The 23576-nt window shown below is 41.8% G+C and overlaps 1 protein-coding gene across 1 annotated transcript; it reads right to left on the reverse strand.

Annotated features, from left to right (window-relative positions):
• Window positions 1-1687: 1687 nt before the first annotated feature.
• On the reverse strand, window positions 1688-18185 carry LOC131259708 (homeotic protein Sex combs reduced). Its single transcript, XM_058261278.1, has 3 exons — window positions 17990-18185; window positions 17324-17932; window positions 1688-1992 (listed from the first exon to the last, which is right to left on the reverse strand). The coding sequence occupies exons 1-3, from the start codon at window positions 18183-18185 to the stop codon at window positions 1688-1690; spliced, it is 1110 nt and encodes a 369-aa protein (XP_058117261.1).
• Window positions 18186-23576: the final 5391 nt, after the last annotated feature.

Below are 23576 nucleotides of genomic sequence, written 5' to 3' on the forward strand. Positions count from 1 at the left end.
AAGTGATCTGAACATGTGCAAGAGAAGATCATTCTAACACGTTGATCGTAAACACAAAAACCCCTGTATGCGTCCGAATTTGCTGTCGCCTAACGTGCACATGAGAGTGCTACCATCTTCTTCTGAAGGGTACAATTATTTTTGTAATGTTTTCTCTTTCAGGCTATAAAATTTCTTTTAGTATAACAAACTCATCAATTATTAGCTAACGTCGAGCCTCAAAATAACAAATAAAGAAAATTAAACTATTTTGCAGGTAATAAACTACAACCCATGAAGAACAGATTTACGGAATTTCAAACAGAAATGAACATATTGTTCCCACCGTTTCTAGAACATTGAAAGTTACAAACAAACTATCAACTCATATCAGCAAGACTTAAGTAAATTATGCATAATTTTAACGAATTTAGTATTGCATCCAACATGGTGTTGAACCTGAACTTGTCTTCTCAATTTAAGATTGCTTTTATACATGATTCATATACGTGGGTCAATCACCCAGCTGTTTTGAAGCTCAACTCAGTATCATCAAGGGATCATAGCGAAAAATATTGCTAAAGAAAACCATGGCAAACTTTTGATTATTAATATTTGAGCTGTTTTGTTGAAATTTTTTTTGGAATTTTGAATGTTTGTTGGTGTCACTGAACAGAAAGGAATATGAATTTGATCGGAAAATAAACTGAATATAATGAGGAGTAAATCTGACTAAGAGGTGCTGTACCGTTTACAAATCAAGTCAAGTATTTTTACCATCTGAACTTAATTCATCTCAAAACTATCGTTCAACTGAAACTATCTTTCTATTGTTTATCACGTTCATTCATTGTTGTTTAATGGAAGTTTTCCCTTGGTATCAATGCAAAACGTTCCCTCCATCTCGTTCAGCAACACATACTCGTCATACAGTGCTATCTGAAAACCAGAACTATCTGACAACTAAACTTGTCCTGTCGTTTGTCTGTCGTTTGTCTGTCGATTGAAGAAATGGAAATAAAGCACCTTGATCTAGCGGGGTGACGAATACGTTTCTTCATGGTTCTTAAACATAAGGGGAGGCGCCTCGTGGAATGCGAGGCTTGCTTTTCGAATACTGATTAGAGAAGAGATACACTCGATACGTGCTTCCGGTCGTTTGCTTCCAGTGCACTATAAAGGAAATTCGCTTACGGACAAGTATGTACATAGTGAAGTAGTGAAATCATCTGGATAGGTTGGAGTAGGTGTAGAGTGCACTGGAAGAAAATAAGCGCGAAATCAACGTATCGAGTGTTGGGCGCTATATCCTTACAGCCACGCGTGGGAATGCGTGTACAGAGTCCCAATTATTCTTCTGAGTGTCCATTGTTGTTCTCCGCCCAACAGCAGCTCGTGTACAAATGGGAGTCGCATCAGAGACATCGCGGAGCGTAGGAGCCGTTCCCGTCGAAAGAGTGGGCAAGGTAGTTTTGGTTTCTCCTCCGAGTCAGCACGGATCAAGGGTGATCGCGAACAGCTCGGGGGACAATCAAAACTCCTGATTATATTTGGCAGTGTCTGAGGGCGTACTGCTGCCGCCGCCACTTCCACCACCGCCACCACCACCACCAAACAGGACGCTATCCTGATTGCCCTGATATCCCTGATACTGCTCCTGATAGAGCTGGTTGAGTCTCTAACCAGTACCCGAAAAGTGCCACGCGTCCTATGCGCTCAGATGCGCGAACTGTGACGGATGAATATCAAACTGATACGGATGTCCGTACGGCGACATATGGTATGGGACGATGTTCATCGACGCCATCTTGTGTTCCTTTTTCCACTTCATGCGCCGGTTCTGGAACCAGATCTTGATCTGCCGCTCGGTGAGACAAAGTGCGTGTGCGATCTCGATCCTCCGTCGGCGCGTCAGGTATCGATTGAAGTGGAACTCCTTCTCGAGCTCGAGCGTCTGATAACGGGTGTACGAGGTGCGCTGTCGTTTTGTCTCGCCGTTAGCGTTCACTGTACCTAACGCAGTTGAAGGGTCGTTTCCAAGCAGTCATCCGATCCGGCAAGTAGGGACAAGTTTTCCATCATCGTCCATCACGAATCAGTGCGATCAGCAGCATTCCGGGTAGTCCCGTCGATGAACATTCCGTTCGATGATGATGAAAGGGGAGGACATAGAAAAAAGAGAAGAGTAAAAACCGTAAGTCAGAGGAAACGGATAAATTCAATTAAGGCAATTAACATTTTTATCATCTACAATTAGCGTATCATTATGACGGTGGCTTGAGGTGCGATGGTGAAGAAATAAGTTTGCCAATTAATTGGAGAAAAACCACTCGTCAGGCGAAAAACCTGCAGGCGACGGGCGCTGGAAACAGAGAAACTCCATAAAAGAAAACTAGACATGGCACGAGGGGCGAGTTGTTCACACTTCCTTCCGTATCGCGCGGCACTCCATTAACACGATTGTCCCCTTCCGCTGCCGAACGATACAAAACAGCGCTACGTCGGAAGAATTCAAATAAATGCCAATTCTAAGGGCAACAATAATTAATCTTCTTCAGCTCATGCCTCAACAGAGGTTTAACTCGGTGAAGCTGTTAGGTGTTTTGGGTAGAGCTAAAATTTCGCGTTTTCGAAACCCTTACGTTCTGTTCAGTGATGGCAAAGTGTGATGGACAGTTTATCAATATGATAATACGGATCCCTTCTCAATCGAACTTCAATCAACCTCGCAAATTTACATCTATTTCATCCAATCGACACCAGGGCTTGGGAAAGGGAAAAGCCCTTTGCGCCCCCGTCGGCTGTTCAGAGCAACCGGACATAAAGTGTGTGTATCATATTAAAGTAACATTAATCTGTCAGGATGAATGAAAAACTATCATTTACTTTGCTATGACGTCCGGTAGCAAAAAACATGAGAGGCTGCTCACGGTCACTTCCTTAAATTCAATTCGGGAATTCCGACCAAACCATTGTTCCCTTTACGGGAGGCAGATAACACCACTCCAACAGTGAAAAGAACAACTCAAAATCTAGCCGAGTGCCACCACATCTACCTTGGTTCTGTCGGAATTTTCTCCCTCGCTTGTCAGCCGCAAAGAAAATTGAGTAAACTCAATTTATCTTCTCTCCACCACTGTGAGGGGGCGGTGGTTACAGGAGGGGTAAAATAGCCATGTGTGTATTTTGCGGGATTCATCGATTTTTTATGTTTTAAGAGAGAACAAGCAAGAAAGCAGAAAATATATGCTTTTTTGTCTACCAACCACATGGTTGTGTGATTTGACGACGAAGCAATCCGGAAAAGGGATCGATGGCGCACATAAACTCAGACCTGAATTGCACTGCTAGTAACCCCATCCAAAAGGTCAGTGTCCTTGAAATACCGGTTGACCTGCTCCGCCTGAGCGTCTGAGAAAACAGAAAATACTTGAAGCCATTGAGCGTTCCTCGAAAGTTCCTGACTTTCAGTTGACTAATTTACATCGATTTGTTCGTTTTCGTCGTATCTTAATCCTTCGAACGCATTGAAGCAAGGTGGCATCGGCCGTAAGCAGCCGGAACATGACAGACCACTATACCCGGTGACATCGGTGGATCGTAGCGCTGAGAAGGTTGCGCAAAAGTGGTGGATGCGTCATTCTCTCGATTTGGACGAGCCGATGAAACTGTGAATCGGGTTCAAGACAACAGACGAAGATGCGGGAGTGTCTCTTCGAGCCGAATATTTTGTCCAGCACCGGCTCATCTTAAGTAGGACAACATAACATTCATCATCATCTCGTTTTAGTTGGATGGCCTGTAGCAACCACACACTTGGAACGAACACAGACCGTCCGCCAGACTGTGGTCGGGTAGGGTGCGAACTTGGTGATCGATTGAAAATGACCACAGATTGGAGCAGAGCTCTTCGGCTGCCTCCCCAACGACATTGGGAGCGTGTTCTTTTTTCAATGCCCGTCCAATGCGATCGTCGGGTACTTCTACCGCCGTTGAACGTTGATCGTGTTTTGACTTTGGTATTTAGACGACAGTTTTCGTTACTGCGAGATCGCTTTAGAGCGACACAAGGCGTTCATTATGTCCTATCCTTTGCTACATTCTCTGTCAGTGGTGGCGTGAACGGTGGAGAGACAAGTGACAAAACGTTGACACACAACAAGTTAACAATCGTGGCGATGAAGATCATTCTCAAAGGGCAAAACCGCGTCCGCATTTCGCCAAGGGAGGTTGGATGAATGTGAGAGTGTATAAAGTAAGAGAATGGCAGTAAAGTTTTGTCCACGTTAAAAAACAGAGTTCTGCAATATTAAATTTCAGTCAGTCATATGAATGTGAATGAGTTTTACCTGCTTTCAATTTTATAAATCCCCACGAATCTGTTCTATAAGCTCCTAATCTATCATTTTCTACAATTAATAAGGACAGAGTTATAAAAATCCCTCTGGTCCAGAATTTCTCGATTGCTTTTCTATCTATTGCGTAAAGGTACACGGTTATGGTATATTGATTCGCAAATGATCAAATACAACTAAGATTACCGGGAAACACAATGAAACAACTGTAGAAAATTGAAAATGGAGACCATGTTTTGTCATTTACAATTTTATAATTTTCGGCTAAATATTGATTAGAAAAAATCGCATCACGTAAAACTAATTACGTGTGTGACCTTAAGGAAGCAATCAGAGTTCTGTAAAACTTCTCCTTCATATTCCATTCATAGTCCATACGTAACCTTTGTATAATCGGTTCACTTGTATTTCTCTTCGCAATAAGTTTTGTTAGGGAGATCCAAGGCAATCCGAACTTGTGTGGGAAATAAACTCTTATTCTGAACAGTTTGCATCTATAAAAAACGAAAACATCCCAACCATACACAAATACCAACGAACGACGGATGAGTGTGAAAAACGCGTTGACTTCCATGTTAATTATATAATTAGAGCAACGATCAAGAGCTTGTACCGCAGCAGTTCGCTTAGTCGACGTGCTCTTTTCTTTACGAGTCACGATCACCGCTGCAACAGACTGCTGAGTAGCGGACGGCATGCCCCGAGCGAAAAAAGATGCCTTGAGATACAAATATCGCAGTGACGATTGCCGTCAATTTTCCCAACGCTAGAGAATGATTTAATTTCCATCGTTGCCTTCATCGCGCAGTGCTGATCGATTGAGAGTAATGGAACATTGGTCCACTGATGGTGGTATGAACGTATCACCTTTAACTCCTTTAACTTTTGTGTTTTAGATACTTGGTTTTTGCCGTTTTTTTATTGCTATCCATGGAACCAATCGATACTGTCCAACACGAAATGTTATGATCAGCAAAGTGAATTAGCCGCAGGGTAGTGGGAGAACATTCCTCCACCGCATATGAGCGATATGGAATTTGTGTAGACGGGTTGCAAGAGTTCAAGAGCAGAAAGGAGCAAAAAACTAAGCCAAGAGACAGAATTTGAAATGTAACGAATATTGGATGAAAGCATACAATGAAATTCTGGAGAGTGGTTGAAACGAAACTAAACTATATCGGACATTCATCAATCAAGCGAGACAATGGCTATTATGACAGCCACCCTCGCGCGCTACACACTCACACACACACACACACAATCATGTTGTGCAACATACATTTATGCTTCTGTCCTCCAGAAGTAGCGTTTCGATTTCGTTTGTTGCCAAATTTTTTTGGTCACTGCTTGTTCGACCTGAAAGCACCTCTTTCAGCTCGCGGTAGCCATCCCTTGACAGATGTCTCGTTCAATGCGATGCTTACATATGCCGTTTCCCCCACAATGGAGAGTATTGTCGTAAAGAACATTAAAGATGTCGTGCGTTCTACGAAAAAACAAATAATTGTTTAAGCTCCTTGAACTAGGAAATGTTACACCTGACACTTGCCACTGCACGGCAATTGCTACTTTAAAGCCCAGCGTCAAACAGCAGTCGCCTTGTTGGCCTTTTTCATTTCACTGGAGATCATTAATCATGGTCTCACATTTACGCATACCTTTTACTCTTCAGACAAATTCTTACATAGTGTAGGCTGTCAATCCTTCTTGCAATAAAAATTGATTGAAAGAATTGTTTGCCTGTTTTTTAAGTTGCTTTTTAATGAACTTGAAACACTTGAATTTAATAAACCCTGAAAATCAAACAGTATTTACTCTACCATTTGAAAAGAAATTACCCTTGCAAATCAATCCATAAGAAAGAGATAGTTAAATATATTACGACTTGTCACAGATAAAAGCTAGAACATTCGTACTTATTGATAAATGGTCAGAAATATTATGGTCAACGACGAATTATAAACATTTATGGTTCAAGTAATATATACCAAATCATACTAGTAGATTATCACAGTTTAGCTTCGAAAAAAACACGATAACCTCACATTTACCCATACATGGCTGGAACATTTTGACGAAAGTATTTTTGTATTTGACATTGTATTGAGTCTTTGAAACTCTCGTCTTCGTGATGGCGCGACATTGCTAACCCTCGTATTATTTATTAATGTGTTTGTTGAGATAGGTCAGTGAAGCAAAATTTTGCACGAATAGGTCGATTTATCGATTGATATAGCAGTTATAATATCATCGAAGCTATGCAAGCATACCAATCAGTACGTTTATGTTCTTTGAATGAGATATCACTCTTTGTTTTTATAAGAAAGTACAACAAGATATATCAGTTGAAAATTGCATTTATCGCAATGAAAATAAAAATGTGGTATGGAAGGCGATGTTAAGTGCATTTTTTTAAAATATGGTATCATGTAGGTATACTTATAAATGCTTTACATCTTAATCACTCTTAGAATATACTTGACATAAAATAAAGTGCATTATTAACCATACTTGTCATAGTCTAGCCGTAGTTAAAACGTCAGGGGCTTAGTAATGGATGATGGAACCATCAGGTCGTTCTCTTGAAGTGAAATGCATTTTGAGATAATTCATTTTACCCTCCGATGAAACAGTTTAGAAAAGGGGATATGATTGGGGAACGAAGTCAGACAGAGATATTGACTAAACGTTCGAAATCGACTTAGTTTTGCACTTTTTCATTTCTCCATCGCGACTTCACCAAGCCGTCCGATTAAACGATATTCGTTGCAGCAAGGATATATGAGACCAAAAGAGACGACAACTATCAGTAACATTGATTGTGGGTCGTGGTGTTGTGTGCGTGTGTGAACAATAAACGACGAAAACTGCACAAATAAATAATAAAATCGCAATAAAGCCAGCAAGGTGTGCATCGACGTCGTAGCAGCACCAAGCAGAGGGCTCCAAAGTGGCCTGGTTTGGAGGTGAAAAGCGAGAATTGACGCTGAAAGATATGCCTAAGAGTATCCAAGTAGCGCAGGGTGTGTGGGGTTCCTTGTGGTGAAGAGCTGAAAAGGCAGAGTGAATAAAATAAAACTACACACAACAACAAATCGTTACTACCCGAGCCAACCCAGCCGATGCCACATGACTACGATGCAGTGTAGTTGCGTTGAGAATCCTGACTGCTGTCCACGGTTTGTTCGCCTCCCCATTTTGCCTCCCATGGCTGCTCAGGGCAGCACAAAGGATAGCATATGATTGCGAAGCACGAAAAAGAATCATGCAAAACCGGTACCATATCCAACGAGTCCCTTCCACCGTTGGTTGGCCGACGTTTTGCACTGCTTACATTTCGGGTACCGGAACATAATTCTGGACACGAATAGCGTGCATCGTTTAAATGGGACCAATACGGAGTTAACAAAATATTTTATGATGTGTAAAAACGTATACAAAACATACTTTATGAACCTCCTCACCCTTTCCCTACATTTTTAAGTTATCTTTTGCCTGTCTTGTCACTTTGCCTGAATTTCTGCAACTTTTGAAACAGTTGTTCTTTTAGGCGGGTACTTATGTCTTATTTCCAAGGGAGGAATGAAACTTTTTCATTTCGTTTACTATTCTAAAACTGATGAATAAGAACTCGTAAGAAATTTTGTTAAGACTTGTAGGATCTTTTTAAAAATTATCCGTCCATTACAATAATAAACGCTGTTGAAATAGCGAGTGAGATTCTATTTTCGGAGAAGAATCTGACCCCAGTATTGAGCATAAGTTATGCGTCATCAAGTGCCAACACTAGAAAAGCAACGAAACGTGTTACATTACTATTTCTTTACTCCTGTCTTCATCTTAATATCTCTGTTTCACAGCAGTACCTACAAGTAAGGCATGTATTCCACCACAGAAATGCGCCATGGAACATGCTCACAAAAGCACAAAAACGGTCTGTACTGATTGGAGTACTGGGCGCGAAATCGGAACCTCGCTATCGAACACAGCAACGCAAAGAAGCCACAAAGCCGTGCTAAAGCAGTGCAGAAAACCTATAAAGGTAATGGCGTGCGATTTTAAATTAATTTGAAATTTTTCCATTTTCTTTCCGCCTCGACTTCTTTCTGAAAGCCACACTGCTGATCGTACACAAGGAGCATCATGTCCGTTTTAACGTAAGGTTAACCGTTTGAGCCTGATTTTGGGCTTGGTGGAATCATACGGAGCAAGAAGTGTGGAGAAGAAAGAAGAATCGACCTGCTTGTTAAGCCCAAGGGAATCACCGCAGTTCCCTGTGCACGGTCTTGTTGTTAGCTGTCTTTGGTGTTATCTTAACCGTGCTTGAACATTCGGGATTCGGAGTGGATCACGAAATTAATAAAATACATTGGTCTTTGGCTTTAACTGTCCCGCTTTGCGGCATTGAGAAAACCTATCGCCGGTGACCGGCAGTCAGGAAGTTTATTCCACCATTGGTGCGCATTTTGGTGGTTCGAAAGTGCCAGTTTTCACCTCGCGAAAGAAAAAGAATTTGTAAGTTTGATTTCTATCTTTATTGCAAAATCGTTCGTGCCACCCGAACGCAACTCGTGGACCTCGCTACAATGGACTCGTCCGTGGCCATGAAATATAGTTTCAAGGAGTTCCTCCCGGTATCCTAGTGCTTGCCAAGGGCTATGAGGAATAGATCTTCTTTAACCAAATGAACCGTTGCTCGCACGGCTGTGTCCAAGCAGAGGCCGACGAAGAGGAAACGAACTAAAAACAAAAGATTCGACACGCACATGGTAAAGCGTACAGAAAACGGCCAAGATGAAAATAAGCGCGGTTCTTTACAGTGTCAGCCCAGGCTAGGAGACACACAGGAAAATGGGATAAACTGGCAGAAATGGAGAGAAAGTACTGTTACGGAATGACGTATCCGGTAAGCTATCCATCACCTAAGCTAGCCTGTTCAACATAGTTGCCAACGGATTTACCAAGTGTCATGGGGTATTAAAATTGCTACTAATTTTAATTCACACACACAAATACTAGCGTACCTTTAGCGGTCACTATGGAGTGAGCATATTTTTTCCTTTTCGGTTTTTTTAACGTGTTAGTTTGAGCAGCAATAAATCAGCGATTGAATTACGACCTGTACCTTTTCCTGACTTCCGCACTGTGGGAATCCCCTCATGGAAAAGCACGAAACGTGCGTTGCACTAGAATGTGGTAACCCACATTTGAGCAACTCTTTGACGCGCCCTATCCATCCCATATACATACACACTCTCGAGTGTGTCGGGGGAAGAGCCAGACGGTGATCGAATTCCTCCGTCGCCTCGGTCTCATGATAATAACCGTCCTGAAGACCATCTTCCTACCAAGCACCGGATTACGACCAGTTGCTGCACACTCCAAGCTCATCGAGACACCTCCCCTGGCGGCGTCTTTGGATTCAATGATAATAATCTTACCACCGTAGAAAAAAAACCGCTCCGGGAAACCCTGCAGACTTGGACGCGGACAGATGGAAGCCACACGGTGAGAAGAGGAATGTCCGAAAATAAAGCAATAAATTTTACTTAAGTCAAAACACCGGCTCTAGGGTGTTTATCAAATCTATTGTACGACAATAATATCCTTAACCTTGTGCACTGGCCCGATGCATGGCCGGGGCCGGTGTGGTCGGCGTAACCTTAACACTCTTTGGCTTTTCGTTTTCCTCGTCGTTGGTTGGATGTGTGCGTGCCTTACGGTACCTGGAAGACTTACCAGATCTCGCTACGACTAGGGTAGAAGAACCTTTTGACCGCGAGTATTTGTTTGTGCGAGTGTCCGTTTGTAGGGGTCCAGAAGCAGCGTTGCGTGTAGCAAAACCACTCTTGTCGCTTGATTATCGGGATTTAGACTGACCCTTTTGGCAAGTGAACTAAGACCTAGCCAGTATCGGTACAGCATGCCAACCTATGGCTGCAACCTCTCAGGATAAATTGATCCTTCAATAAGGACCCGCCGCTGGCCAAAAGGAACTGACCAAGTATGAAGCGTGAAGTCGTAAGGCCCATAGCAAAGGTGGAAAAGCGACAATTAGATAACACAGGTAAGGCAATGGCACAATTCGTCGACACCGGAACGGGCTCACTTATTCAACTCCATTCATGTGTTCCTACGTAGTTGTTGAGAGGCACATTTGCGTCATCGAACTAGAGGGAGTCCGAGACAGGAAGCGGTGAACTGTAACATATGATCGTAAATCATCGGTACCGTTTTAGTGGGCGCGAGATTGGATCCGTGCAGCAGCAGCATTCAACGAGTTTAATAATCAATGCAGTAAGACTGGGGCCTCCGAGCGGGTCCTGGATTTGTTCCACGTACTCGAAATGAACGAGCACACACACGGCCAACGGTGGTGGCTGGGAATGTCGCGGGTAATATAGGAGGAAGTAGCCGGGAATATAGGACAGTTGCACCCTTTTTGCCTCACGCAAGGAGTGCTACGAAGCAGGAAGGAAAAGAGGATCGATGATAATTTCAAATGAAAATGCAAAAATGTGCGAATCTAATCTGAAATTAATAATAATCATTTTTTACATGCCATTCAGAAGTTTATTTATTTTTCTGGCTCACTACTTCAACAAGTCAACGCTCCAGTCTGACTAGATCTTTAGTTGCTATTTTTATTTTCTTTTATAAACCTTTAAAAGCTTAGCAATTTTCCAGGCCAACAGTACAAGATACAAGGAAACTTCTTATCCTTCCACCGAGAAGTCCCACAACTGTGCATGAATTTACTAACTTACTTTTCCCTGGATGTGCGTTTCAGTGAAGGGTTGCACATTCGATCGGGTCATTGGAAAACGTTTGGGTGCGGAAGGATGTTGACCTTAGACATGGCCAGAGATTGCAATGCAGTTGCAATGTACACGAATCTCATTCGCTTCCAGGAACAGCGGCTCAAGGCACAACCACGTTCATTGACCAGTGCGAAGAAAACACAGCGGAACAAACAAATGATAAAGAGAGCTAGAGAATGAAAAAATACTGTAAAACGAAGGGCGTGATGAACATGGAGGTGGTACAAAGCGTACGGAGCAAAGAGGATTCGAAATTGTACGTCAAAAAAGAATAATTTCTTGTATATTGCTTTCTTACCATGTGGAATGGAGTAATTTTTCAATTCATCTTCCAAAAGAAAGAGAAAACATCTCGCTTCAAGCATGTGATGAAATGAAAAGGAGCTTCATGCAGTGCAAAACCTATAGTATGAACCCATTCATCTATAGATTAATTTTACTGAGTTGAAAAATAGATCACGATCTTAATTCTGGAAATGCGTTCACTCCATCAACTCCTTCAACTTAAACATGTTAGAGCGCTGGTATTCATCGAAAAGCATTGAAAATAAAGAATATTCAATCACCGACAACAATCATGTCGCAAAAGTGATTATGCAATATTGTAGCATGAAAATTCATAAATTTGAAACCGAAGAAACTTCGCGACATCATTCGAACATCAAGTAGGCACGTGAAGACGTCAACGTATGCAAACAAAACCTGTTCATCGAATTTGATTCCCTGCTATTGCATACAATTCGTCTCCGTGTCATCCTGATTCTCGTATTTCGTTTGGAGCGCATATCTTAGAGTCAAAAATATTGCAGCACTTGTTTTACATCCCATGCCCATTGATTGATTCATAAATAACAACCTGTACGTATCTGATACCCACAATAAACATAAGACGTAAGGTCGATTTAGCCTTTCTGCTCCAATTTCACGCCCTTTTTTTGAATACTGACGTTTACCTAAAATGTTGTGGTAGGTAAGATTGCAGTACTTTGATACCGCAATAGAGTGGTGGAAACGAACAATTTGCGAAATGATTACACGAACACTTACATTAGCACGATTATTTTGCAACGATAAGAAGTTCCAAGGAGAGCCCAATCGACTCTGAATATTGCATTTGATTCGTCGCCCCTTCACCAAACCTTGGGGTTGATAATCATAAGCATCTTCATCGTGATCTCCTCACTGATGGCACAGCTGATGAACTTTGGAGCATGTGAGCCAGCTAGTGTCACGTTCGTACCATTCCGTCCTATGCGAGTTTCACTCAAGCGTGTGGAACATTCGAATTCTAGCGGAAAGTGTGACTTAGATTCAACCAAGTTAGAAGCTAGTGGAGAACGCGTTTGAATGATGTTCTGCGTGCGTTCTGCATCTGCACCTTTCTTGGTGTTATTATGTTGTGCCATATGATTCCATCAGATTCGTGTGGTTGTTGGATACGTATTTAGCAGCAGCAAACACTGGGTGGTGAGGTGAATTGAGTTGGTACAGGAGATGGTTTCGCCATCGGCATCAACTAGAATGATGAGCCTAGCATGATGTTTTACAGCTCTCGATCTTAGAGCCGCCTCACTCGTAATGCTATAAGCCGGCATATGGTTGGTGTCCATTTTGCAGCAGTTCAGGGGACCAAACAAAATCCTCCGAAAATTAAACAACCATTTATTATGTTCCGCATCCATACGGAACCGTGCGTGGGTTGTAATGATCTGCTAGAGAAAAAATGATTGTATCAGCCGTGTTTTGTTTGGATCTGTTGTCCGCATTGTTGTTCTACTGGCATTTTTGGGGTAACATTTGTTCCGCGATGCTTTCTGTAACAAAACATTTGCAAGCATTTTTCATCCTAAAGCGTAAATAACTGGGAGAGATAATGTGAAAAGTGATTTCCAATGATGTAACGCTTGAGCTTTTTCTCAGTCGGCAGCTAATGCCTCCCATATATTTGTTGATTGTTTGTTTGCATTCTACCTCCGAGGTGAGGAATACAGCCGGTTTCTTCTGCATACTGAAAAATCCCTCGTATGTTGCGATCACTGTGCTCTAAAGTGTGATCAATAATCGACCGTTCATTTTGTTCTGGAGCAGAAATTTTCTCAACCCCACAGCCAGTCCATCGTGGATAGCACAACGAAGGAAGCGCAAATGAGCAGCCATTGCGAATAGAGAGTTCAAAAGACAGCAGGACCGACCAATAATCAAAAACTGGACGGTATGCATGCTCACGATGGACACTGCTGTCGGATACAGCCATGCCATTATCATTCAGAGACAGCACAGCCCTACGCAATTGGGCTGGCCCGTACTTAAGTAAATTGCAACTTGGTTGCTCCACAAAATGCAAATTATCATGCTTGCGTGTCCGGATTTCTTCTCCTTTTTCGATGCGCGGATCGGAAAGAGCGATCCGATTGGAGGTTGGTTTTTTGCGTTGACGGTCGGCGTAAAGCAATGAAAAGAACAAAAAATAATAAAGCGGGCAATGCGTTGCCTTCAGGCCAAAATGGAACAAGTTGCATGATGGAAAATATTTTTTAATTTGACGCTCATCATCGTCATTTAAGTGATCGCCTCGCTCTCACTTCCTCACTGCAGCTGCTATCAGGGCGGCAAGGAATTGCTAGCGTTGCCGTGAAAATAAAAACTCTAGCCTCGAACGAACAACGGACGAGAACGCCCAAAATTGGCGATCGTACGATCGATCGCACGATTCGGTTTTGGGCAGAGGAGGGTAAATTGCTTTTAATCGAAAAATTACTTACATCAGATTTTCACATAATTTTTGTGTCAACAACCAGGCCAGTGAAGAAGCAGCATGGTCCAACGACCGCTACGCGATGAGGTGTATTCTTTGACGGGTCATCGAAAATATTCGAAATCTTGCACTGCAATAATGGACACAAATTTTAGCCTACGTGCCCTTTTTGGGAACCGTTCTTTCTCATTCTCTTGATTGCCTGGTTGGTACCCAAGCGGACATTTTGCCGTGGCGCGGCATTTTAAATCCGCAGGACAGAACTATTAAAGAAAATGCATTTCTCTTCTCTTTCGTCCGTCAATTATCTCTTATCAATTCAGGCTCTGGGCACTCCATGTTTTATGTATAAAATGCTGTATAATTTTCAAAAATTAAATCCTTCAACGTTAAAAAAAAACTTGATTTTTCTTGGGGCTGAGGAAACTAGGGTACACAATAAAGAAATAACTACAAGTGTTGGTCATACCAGAGCTTGACCTTTTCCTTTGACACCTGATAATAAAGTGGAAATATTTACTGAACAACAACAACAAACAACATCTAGCTATCAAGAATGAGTTTTCATCACCGAAATAAATAAAATAAAATTTAAATATTCTCAATCCAGAAGGGACTATTTTCACCGTCGGATTATAGATTCTTGCCAAGCTGTGGAGTACAAGAAAAATCTCAAAGGGGCATAGATCCTACACGTCACTCTGTAATGCTAAGTTTATCAATTTGACATGTTCTTCACGTAAATCCAATCGATGGCCTTACATATGATGTCCTCCTGCTGTAGGTTGCCAAACTTTTCAATATGCAACAGGAAATGTGAAGGAACATTTTGAAATAATTTCGCTGCTCTCGTCAACAACATTATCATACTTCTCGCTGAGGTTTCAATCCAACTTTACGATACAGAGCCAAAACAGGATTATGCATTATTATGCATTCCATGAACCAAAACAAAACCCAATACCATCTTATGAGATGAATCTGTTACAATGGTTATTTGACATTATTTTAAATAGCTCAAATCCCATCGAGATTATGTACATAATAACTGGCATATGCTATATTCAAAATTTACAACAGGAGTCTGCCTATTTGTGCATATCGTCATCCCGTTTAGCCCTGAGGTCAAAAAAGGTCGTTACAACGACCTTCCAAAATACAAAGGATTAAATGATAATTCTAAGATACAGAGTGATAAATAGAAATAAAACCTAGCGAACTATAATATCACATTATATCCTGGAATAATATTCTGATTAATAGATAGAATCTTATGATTACTTCAGTACTTTCAAATTTTTAACGGAAAACTAGTAGTTTGTAATTTACAAGTCATCGAGGGTATGATCATTTTTCCTGAACAACAAATCATGATCGATTCTCCAACTTTCTACCATCGGCATCCGGAACAGAAACGGCAGAGTTCTGATAAAACCGGAAGAGCTTGCCGGCCTTGTTTGCTCTAAGCGGTATGACTTGAATACATCGACAGCTCTTAAATATCTCGATATGATTGTAATGGTTGTGGTTCGTTGGTAAGGAAAGAGGACAGTTGGCGATCATGATGCGCGTGATTGAAATATGTTTCATATGTCAGGGAATGTTCCTATTTCGTCATTCACACTTGTTGAGCTGCAAACGCTTGCTGGACGGTCGAAACCTGCGGTCGGGCGGAAGTTGTATTAGCGGTGTCCAGCGTTCACGTTGAGGCCACCAAGACGGTAGCTTACCTCCTTCTCTCTCTCAACATGGTACAGTAAATATACAAATGGTGGTTCCGATCGACGGATCGAGATACACGAGTCGATAGGTAGGCCTTTGCCATCGAAATCCAACAAACAAATACAGTAAGGCCCCGCTTTACGCTACAATGTTCGACTGCCAGGATGGGGTGGAAGTGCAAACAGATTCCACGGAGGAAGATGTTCCACACACGAAGCAAAGTAGTTCGGTTTTACAAGACCGATGGAAAATGATTAGTGTGAGAACAAAAGGCTTGAATGCCGCCTAGTACCCTCACCTGGACTCGGCGTTGCCTTTCCTTATACCGCATACACCGGTTTCCCGCAAGCTCTGCTCAATTGACTGACGAGCAAGTGTGGATGCTTAGCGTGTTTATGTTGAGGAATATTTTTGTTTGTTTTTCCATCAATTTTCACTCCCCTTCTTCATGTACACCCCTAGTGTTGCCAGGAGTGTTGTGGGCATACGTGTAGAACACTTTTCCAGTGATCGGCATGCCGTTCTTCATTTGCCTGTCGAGGAGGCGCGCGTTGTCAGGGTGGCTTTGAAGAAGTGACGTGGGGAAACACGGACACCCACACTAAGACAACGGCCTGGTATAGTGAGGTGTGAAGTGATTCGATGATTAATTTATTGTTTGTTATGCACGCGCTTGATTGAAATATATTTTATTTGAAGAGGTTCATGCATGCGTCAAGTGTTGGCGTGCGTGAAGCATTACATGCAGCCGATTGGGATACGCTTGTTCAATTTGTGACAAAAAACAGAGAAGAACATGCGTGAATAGAATGGGAGAGCTTCTCAGCGTTAGTGTTACGAATGTAATGTGCAGCACAGAATTAGGTCAAACCATTTACAATCGTGAAAAAATATTGATAGATGCATTCTCTAACGATCAGCTTTAGAAAACCTAACCCCACAGCGATGAGCACTAATGAAAGATTATTCACGAAATATCCATGCATTCTTTTTTAATTACATCATGATCATTTACAGCTAATCAAGTTAATTCAGTCCTATTTTCGCTTATTGTTTTAATTGTTGATCTCAAATGGTTTCAACACCCGATATTTTATATCAACTAATAAAACGTTCAAACTATTCAAGATCAATATGAGAACTGCCCCTGGATATTATATTGTTGAAGTTGTGAATCAATCCGTTCCACGCTGTTGGTTTTACGCCTATCCAACGCCTATCTTATGCGTCCACAATTTAATAAAATAAATTGAATTTGGTTATTATAGATTTTACATATCAATAGTTGCGCATGGCAGTTATTGCCAATGAAGTGGTTTACTGTTGAACAAACCCTATTCTTAAAAAGGGGTTGAAACGTTCTCTTGTCAGTTGAAAATGTTGGTAGATAAATATTATTCGAAATGATAACGATCTAGAAGTTACATAGACAAACTGATTATATACCAACCACATTTTTAACATATCGAATATTTGGCAATTTTTGTAATGTTGTTTAAACTGACTCATCGAATTTTCATTAGGGAAAGATCCATTTCAAAACAATTGTGAAACATGTTTCATATTCATTTATTAGTCGATCGAGACATTAAATGAATCTAATGATAATCAAATTTATTGCATCGCATGTATGCTATTGTTCGCGGAAAAGTGCACTAGGAATGTATTGTTCTATGTTGGTTTGTACTCACTTTGTCCAATATGCACTCGCTTCATCCATGGATAAATGTGTGGAGGAGGTCCGCCCTTCTTGCCGCCACTTCCACCTCCACCCTGGGAGCTTCCTCCTTCCGTGCCGCTGTCGTCATCACTTGCGTCCGACTCATCGCCATCCGGACTACCGAGCGGAAGGCTCACCTGGTTGCGATTGCTGATGTTACTGGTGTTGTTGTTCGTATTGCTAGAGCTCACGGCGGTGGCCGAGTTGCCCGACTTGAGCGAGCGAGTTACACTTTCCACGACCGAATTCGGGGACAGTTTGGGCGAAATCTCCGGGCGACCACCATTTCCGGCACTGGCACCGCCGCCTCCGCCACCTGCCCCGCTGGCTGTACTCAGGTCCTGAGGGCTCGTGGTGCTGTTATTGTTATTGTTGCTATTAACTACATTTGTACCTGCACTAGTGCCATCACTGGCGTATTTACAACTTTGCGAACTAAGGGCGGATTGCTGTTGCTGCTGCTGCTGCTGCTGTTGCTGCTGTTGCTGCTGTTGTTGGTTGAGGAGAAACTTCTGGGGCTGCAACTGCGTGTAGTCGACCATATCGCTCGCTTGGTGGCCACCGGTGCCAGCGCCGGGTCCTGCACTGTTCACGCTCGTGGCTCCGGCGCCGGTCAGCGGGTTGTAGGATTGGGGACTGTAGTGAGCTTGATGAGGCGTGCCAGGGTAGAGGTTCGGGGTGTAGGCGGATGGTGGAAAGTAGCCATCGGTTTGGCCTCCCTGGCCTCCCGGAGCACCTTGCGTGCTGTTTGTGTTTTGTGCATTGTTGGGATAGCAGGAGGCAATCGAGTTGACGAACTGATAGGAAGACATCACAAAATTGTTGGCATCCATGTTTAAACGTTTGTTATAGCGGCTGTTCCAGATTTATTTGATTTCGAAAGAGCTATAAAAAGAAGAAAAAAATGTGTTAGTCCTTTTACATTATTTTTTTTTTAAATCGTATTCATCTGTAATGCAAGCTTATTAGACCGGGCTTTGAAAAGAAGCAAGATTTACGATGTTTACGAAACAGGAAAATATATTTATATATTATATATTTCAATGGTTTTACCCATCCCAGCAATTGAAAATACTTATAAAATTCATACAGGGTGGCTTAATAGTTAAAATATGACGAAATGGTTTGGAAACAACCGGAAATGAACGTCATATGTATTTGAAAAAGATAAATACTTCCACCGACAAGTGAACCGTTTCACAGAATAAATGGGTATTCCGTCAGTGCTACCGGACCAGAAATCATTTACGGAGAAGGACTGGATTATAAAATTAATCGGCAGCAACCCAAGATCCCAACGGTTCGCCATCAGCCTTAAAGGTGGTTTTAATGATGGCGACGATTGTGGCTTTGCCGACGACGGCCGTGATGCTGCAACCCATACATGGGGAGCGTTAGCATACAAAATCCACCGACAGCGAGCGTACAGATGAATTGGTTTCTCTCTGTAGGAGGAAGGAGAAGACTCAAAAGCACGGAGTTCCGAAAGTAACCCTGCAATTTCGAGCCAATGAACAATTTAACCCTCGGGCAATATCATCGAGCGTCGATCGGCTTTCCATGCAAACCATCGAGAGGAAGAACCTGCTCGGATTGGACTGCAAAAGAAGAAAACTACTTGGACGCTTCGCTAGCTCGAGCTGAATAAAACTGTTTGTTAAGAACGACCGCTTCGCAAAAGCAAAAAGGAAGTATCAGTGAGTTGTGGAAAAGGAAAAGACCGAAACAAGATTGGCAAAACTTGGCCGATTGTTCGGAAGGCAAGATGCAAAAAAAGAGAAAAACACTAACGCCAGCAAAACATTACAGTGCACTCTTACAACGATCCTTTTTGTAACTTCCCTTTCCGATCTTCGCTGATGATCGCATTTGTTCGTAAGTGTGCGTGTTGGTGTATTGGAGTTCTGTTTTGCTGAAATGGTCTTAAATTAAATGGCACGTAACGCTGCCAAACGTTAAAGTTATAGCGGTACTAATCGAACACGTTGCATCGATGGGTGGTTGAATCATGGCGAAATGCGACGTAAGTATGGCCTCGCTGGACATTTTCTGCACGATCTGACTCGACAATGGACAATGCCGATAGCCGTACGTCCTTTTCACAGCAGTACGATGATCAATTCTTATGCTTACAACTTGGGTTAGGTTATTGTTCAACACTGAAGTAATAAAATGCAAAGTGGCGAAAACGAAAACTTTTGAATATGGGGCTAATTTGTGTACTGCTTTTGGCTACGGACTATCGAGCCTTAAGGTTATTTTCATTATATCTTATCTCTGTAGAACGTGCTGAATTTGTTCATTGAAAATTTTGGTTTTTGGAAATCAATTTGGTTACATCTCACTTTTATGAATGTTCTTCAATCGTATAATAACACGGTCAACATCAGAAGCAAATTTTCATTACTTTGGTTTGCCGTCGAAGCATGACTAACCGTAACATTGGTTAGACTCTGCAAGAAATCTCTAAGCCCTTCAGGCAAGTTAAGCAAGTCAATCCTTGATTCTGAACTAACATATCATGTGTAAATGAGTAATTCTGTTCTCTGTTTAAGTGTTACCATGCATAAAACACAAATCTGGTGCTTGAAAGTTTGAGGCCAACCTGTAAACTTGTAACGTTACAGGTTGTAACGTCATTCAAATTTTAATAGAAAATTATGAAGTTGAAACAAATGTAAAATTCAATTGAAAGCAATTTTTGTTCAGTTTATCAGTCCAACTGTCAGTCGTTTGTCAAGTAAAGCTCACAATCATATTTAAAAAACCTCTTTTTCAATCGTTGTTTTTCTTTACCCACCGCCAAGTTCAAAACAACACAACCGTTATCATCAGTAACTAATTTCCAATTTGTCACCCTTTCATCGGTTGAGAGAAATTATCACATGGCGCTTAAACGGCACAATAATGTTCACCATCGGTATAAAGGTCCCATATTGGTGGGGTGCACATTCCCATCCATCCCTTACTTGCCTGTGCTGCTGCTTCGAGGCATTGGAGCGAAGAATTACTCATCTGAGTTTGATAACCGACGCCGGGTAGAAGTAATATTTTGAGTCAATCTTGCCAGGCAAAGGAAAAGGATCACCAAGAACCGATCATCATGAACGTCGCATCAGCCAAGCCGTCGCTGCAGATCACGTTAGAGGATCGCTGTAGGCAGAACGCTTCTGGAAACGCCATAAATCAGTCTTGCTCAAAACGAGACATGATACGGTGGAAAGTGACCGAATGGCGTTGATCCGTCGGTCGACGAAGGCATACGGTGTTTACCTTTTAATCCCAGCAATGCATTTCGTAACAACCACTTTTACCTCGGTTGCTGCCATTAGCCACGGTAATATTGAAGGCCGTCTCGTTTCCATCCCCTTTCCTCCTTTCCGCTTTTCGTTTCGGCGCTGGGTGTATCGTGGTGGTTCAATTATCTTTATTTTTAAAGTAAACGAAACTATTAACTTGTAATAGCATGAAACTATCAATTCTAGCATCGAAGGAGCACATCACGAATCAGCACAGACCATACTTCGCTCGGACTTCGAGATTGGACTGTAGGTTTAGAGTTGTGCCTATCGCTTGCCATGTTTTTGCCCTGAGCTACAGGCAGCCTTTATAAGTGCTGGCTATTATCACATAATCACTGTGCATTGCGCCTGGCCGATCACCTGGAAGCCCCCTTACCTAGGGTTTCTGCATAAGCCGGTAGTAGCATATGGTTTATTGAACGTTTTGACGGATTTGGTTTTGTTTTGCTTCCATTCCGAGGGGGGTTTCACCGTCGGAACAAGACAAGGGTTTACTAGAAAACTGGCGGAAATTTGCAAGTCATAGGTACCATCTTTCTAGTGGTCTTTTGTGGGAATAGCCTAGGTGCGATCGCGTTTCAAGTATGTGCTCGTGTTTACGAGAAATTATAGTTTTCGCGTAGATTATGGGAACTGCAAGCCAAAGCGATGATGGCCACGATTGTATAGGCCATGTTTCGAGCACCTAGAAAAGCAATGGGGGAAGGGTGGAAGTGTAATAACTCAATCTTTCGCCGATTAAGTTCAATCGGATCGCCATCCCCAATGCTTCTGCTATTGCCCGCCTGCTGGGAACGAGTCGGACGGTCAAATCGTACTGTTAAAAAGGCTACTGATCAAGCCGCAGTTGCAGGAAGAATGATTGTTTTGGTTCTTTATTACAGCAATTATATTGGCCGGCACTCTGAGGGGTGGAAATAACAAGCTATTGTTATGAATGTGACGAGAGATGATACCGAGCGAGACGGACGGTTATTGCAATGAAAAAAACTGAAAATATGTACCGAGGTTTTCCCACACAGTGTCAACAATTTTGGAATTTTGCTTGATCGTTGCTCGTTTGGAAAATTGCTTGATCGTTGCTACCGCACTAATATTCGGGGATTTTTCAAAGGTATGGTTTGTGTGCCAAACGTGAAGGCTGTATTGCATACGAATTATTTGAATGTGATTGTGCCATTTCGATAAACCAACAATAGAGAAAAAATATAACATAATGTAGAACATACCAATGTTTATAGAAGAAATTGTGTAAACCGCAGTATATGTCTCAACGTGTTTATTTCAATGGATTCTTTTTGGCTATCCAAATGATATAATGAAATAATTGTTATCGAGCATATCTTCATCTAGTTTATCAATGCAGTCAGAAGTTTTTATTGAATTGAATAAACATGAAATGAGAATCCGATCACCAAAGATGTTGGCCAATTCAACTAGTGTATAACTATGAATAACCCATCTAAAAGAGTCAATAAAAATATCATAAATCATATACCGTTATGGCCATCGGGAAAGGGTTCAAAATGTTTTTGTTTTTTTTTTAAATTGTCTGAGTTTCATTTCCGCATTTTACACCAGAGCGTTACCCTGTCACATGCAATTATTCTAATTATCTTACCAGCCTGTGGTAATTTTGTTTCGATCAATTGCATGCATAGACGCTTAAAGATACCCTATCGTATTGTTCTTCCCCAACAGAGGTTAGCCACTATTCATTCACCCTTCGACCATAAGTCAAGGCTTTCAAGTCTTTGTCTTGTGAGTGTGGCTGTGTTTTTTCTGCCATTATGTTGAAGATGTTCTCGCATCTCTGTACACAATAAATGCCTGACCCTAATCACTAGAAGGGGAAGTCCTTCCAAAGGATAGAATGAAATGGTTACAAATAAAAAATACACTCACTTCACGTGGTGCCGACGTCGATGCGATTCCAATACAGTGATCCTAGTTTTGTACGATCTTCCGTCAGCAATGATGGTTTGGGTGCAGAAGAACCACTTTCGGCGAGTATTTTGTTCCAATCGAAACTTCCGAAAGTGGCGTTGAAAGTAGTTTAAATCATCAATAAACACGTTATCAACTGACCCGTTTAACGATCAATATATTCTCACTGACACGTTGCACTTCCACAACAATCACCAAGGATTATAAACACTATTAATGAATGAAATTTGTTGGTATTAATTACATTTGTTTCATCTTTTACGACCGCTTCTAATATTCGTGCATGAACCCCGCCGTAAGAGCAGATATTCCAACTCGATCACTGAATAAATTTTAAGTATTAATATTTCATTTCTTTGTAATGAATGTGATACTTTTTCGCGTTGAAATTTCATTACATATTTGTATCACTTGAGAGAATTGCACAATTTGTTTTGGAGCTTTTGTGTGTGAGATGCTCTCATTTTGTGTAATGCGTAAAATTGATAGTTTATCACAACCCTGGCTTCTAAGTAGTTATGATACTAGATGTAGATTTAGATAACTAAATAGTCACACATTACCACTTTGTTTCATCAAAAGTATAAGTCAACGTTGCTTAGCGAATGATCTTGTCCACACTGCTGTCTGACTTTATTCACACATTCAGCGCAAGATTCAACTTACAGCATGCACACTGAATACACTGTTTTGCTCTTCGTTGGCGTTATTTTTACGAACATAAGCCGCACATGTGTTTATTGCGCCAATGTGCCAGTTTCTTCACTCACTGCACAGTTTGTACACAAATTGCACTACAAAACTGTTGAAACGGATCAACCAAGAACGTGCACGCCTCAGGAACGGCACGGTGAAGTAACGGAACCGATTCCACCGACAGAACGAACAGAACACGCAAGCCACCGGCTTCGATCAGGTGTTGATCCGGCCCATCACAAAACTACACTGTACCCCCACGTGGTTGCACGACATTCA

This window comes from Anopheles coustani, chromosome 3, assembly GCF_943734705.1.
Source record: "Anopheles coustani chromosome 3, idAnoCousDA_361_x.2, whole genome shotgun sequence".
Lineage (NCBI taxonomy): Eukaryota > Metazoa > Arthropoda > Insecta > Diptera > Culicidae > Anopheles > Anopheles coustani.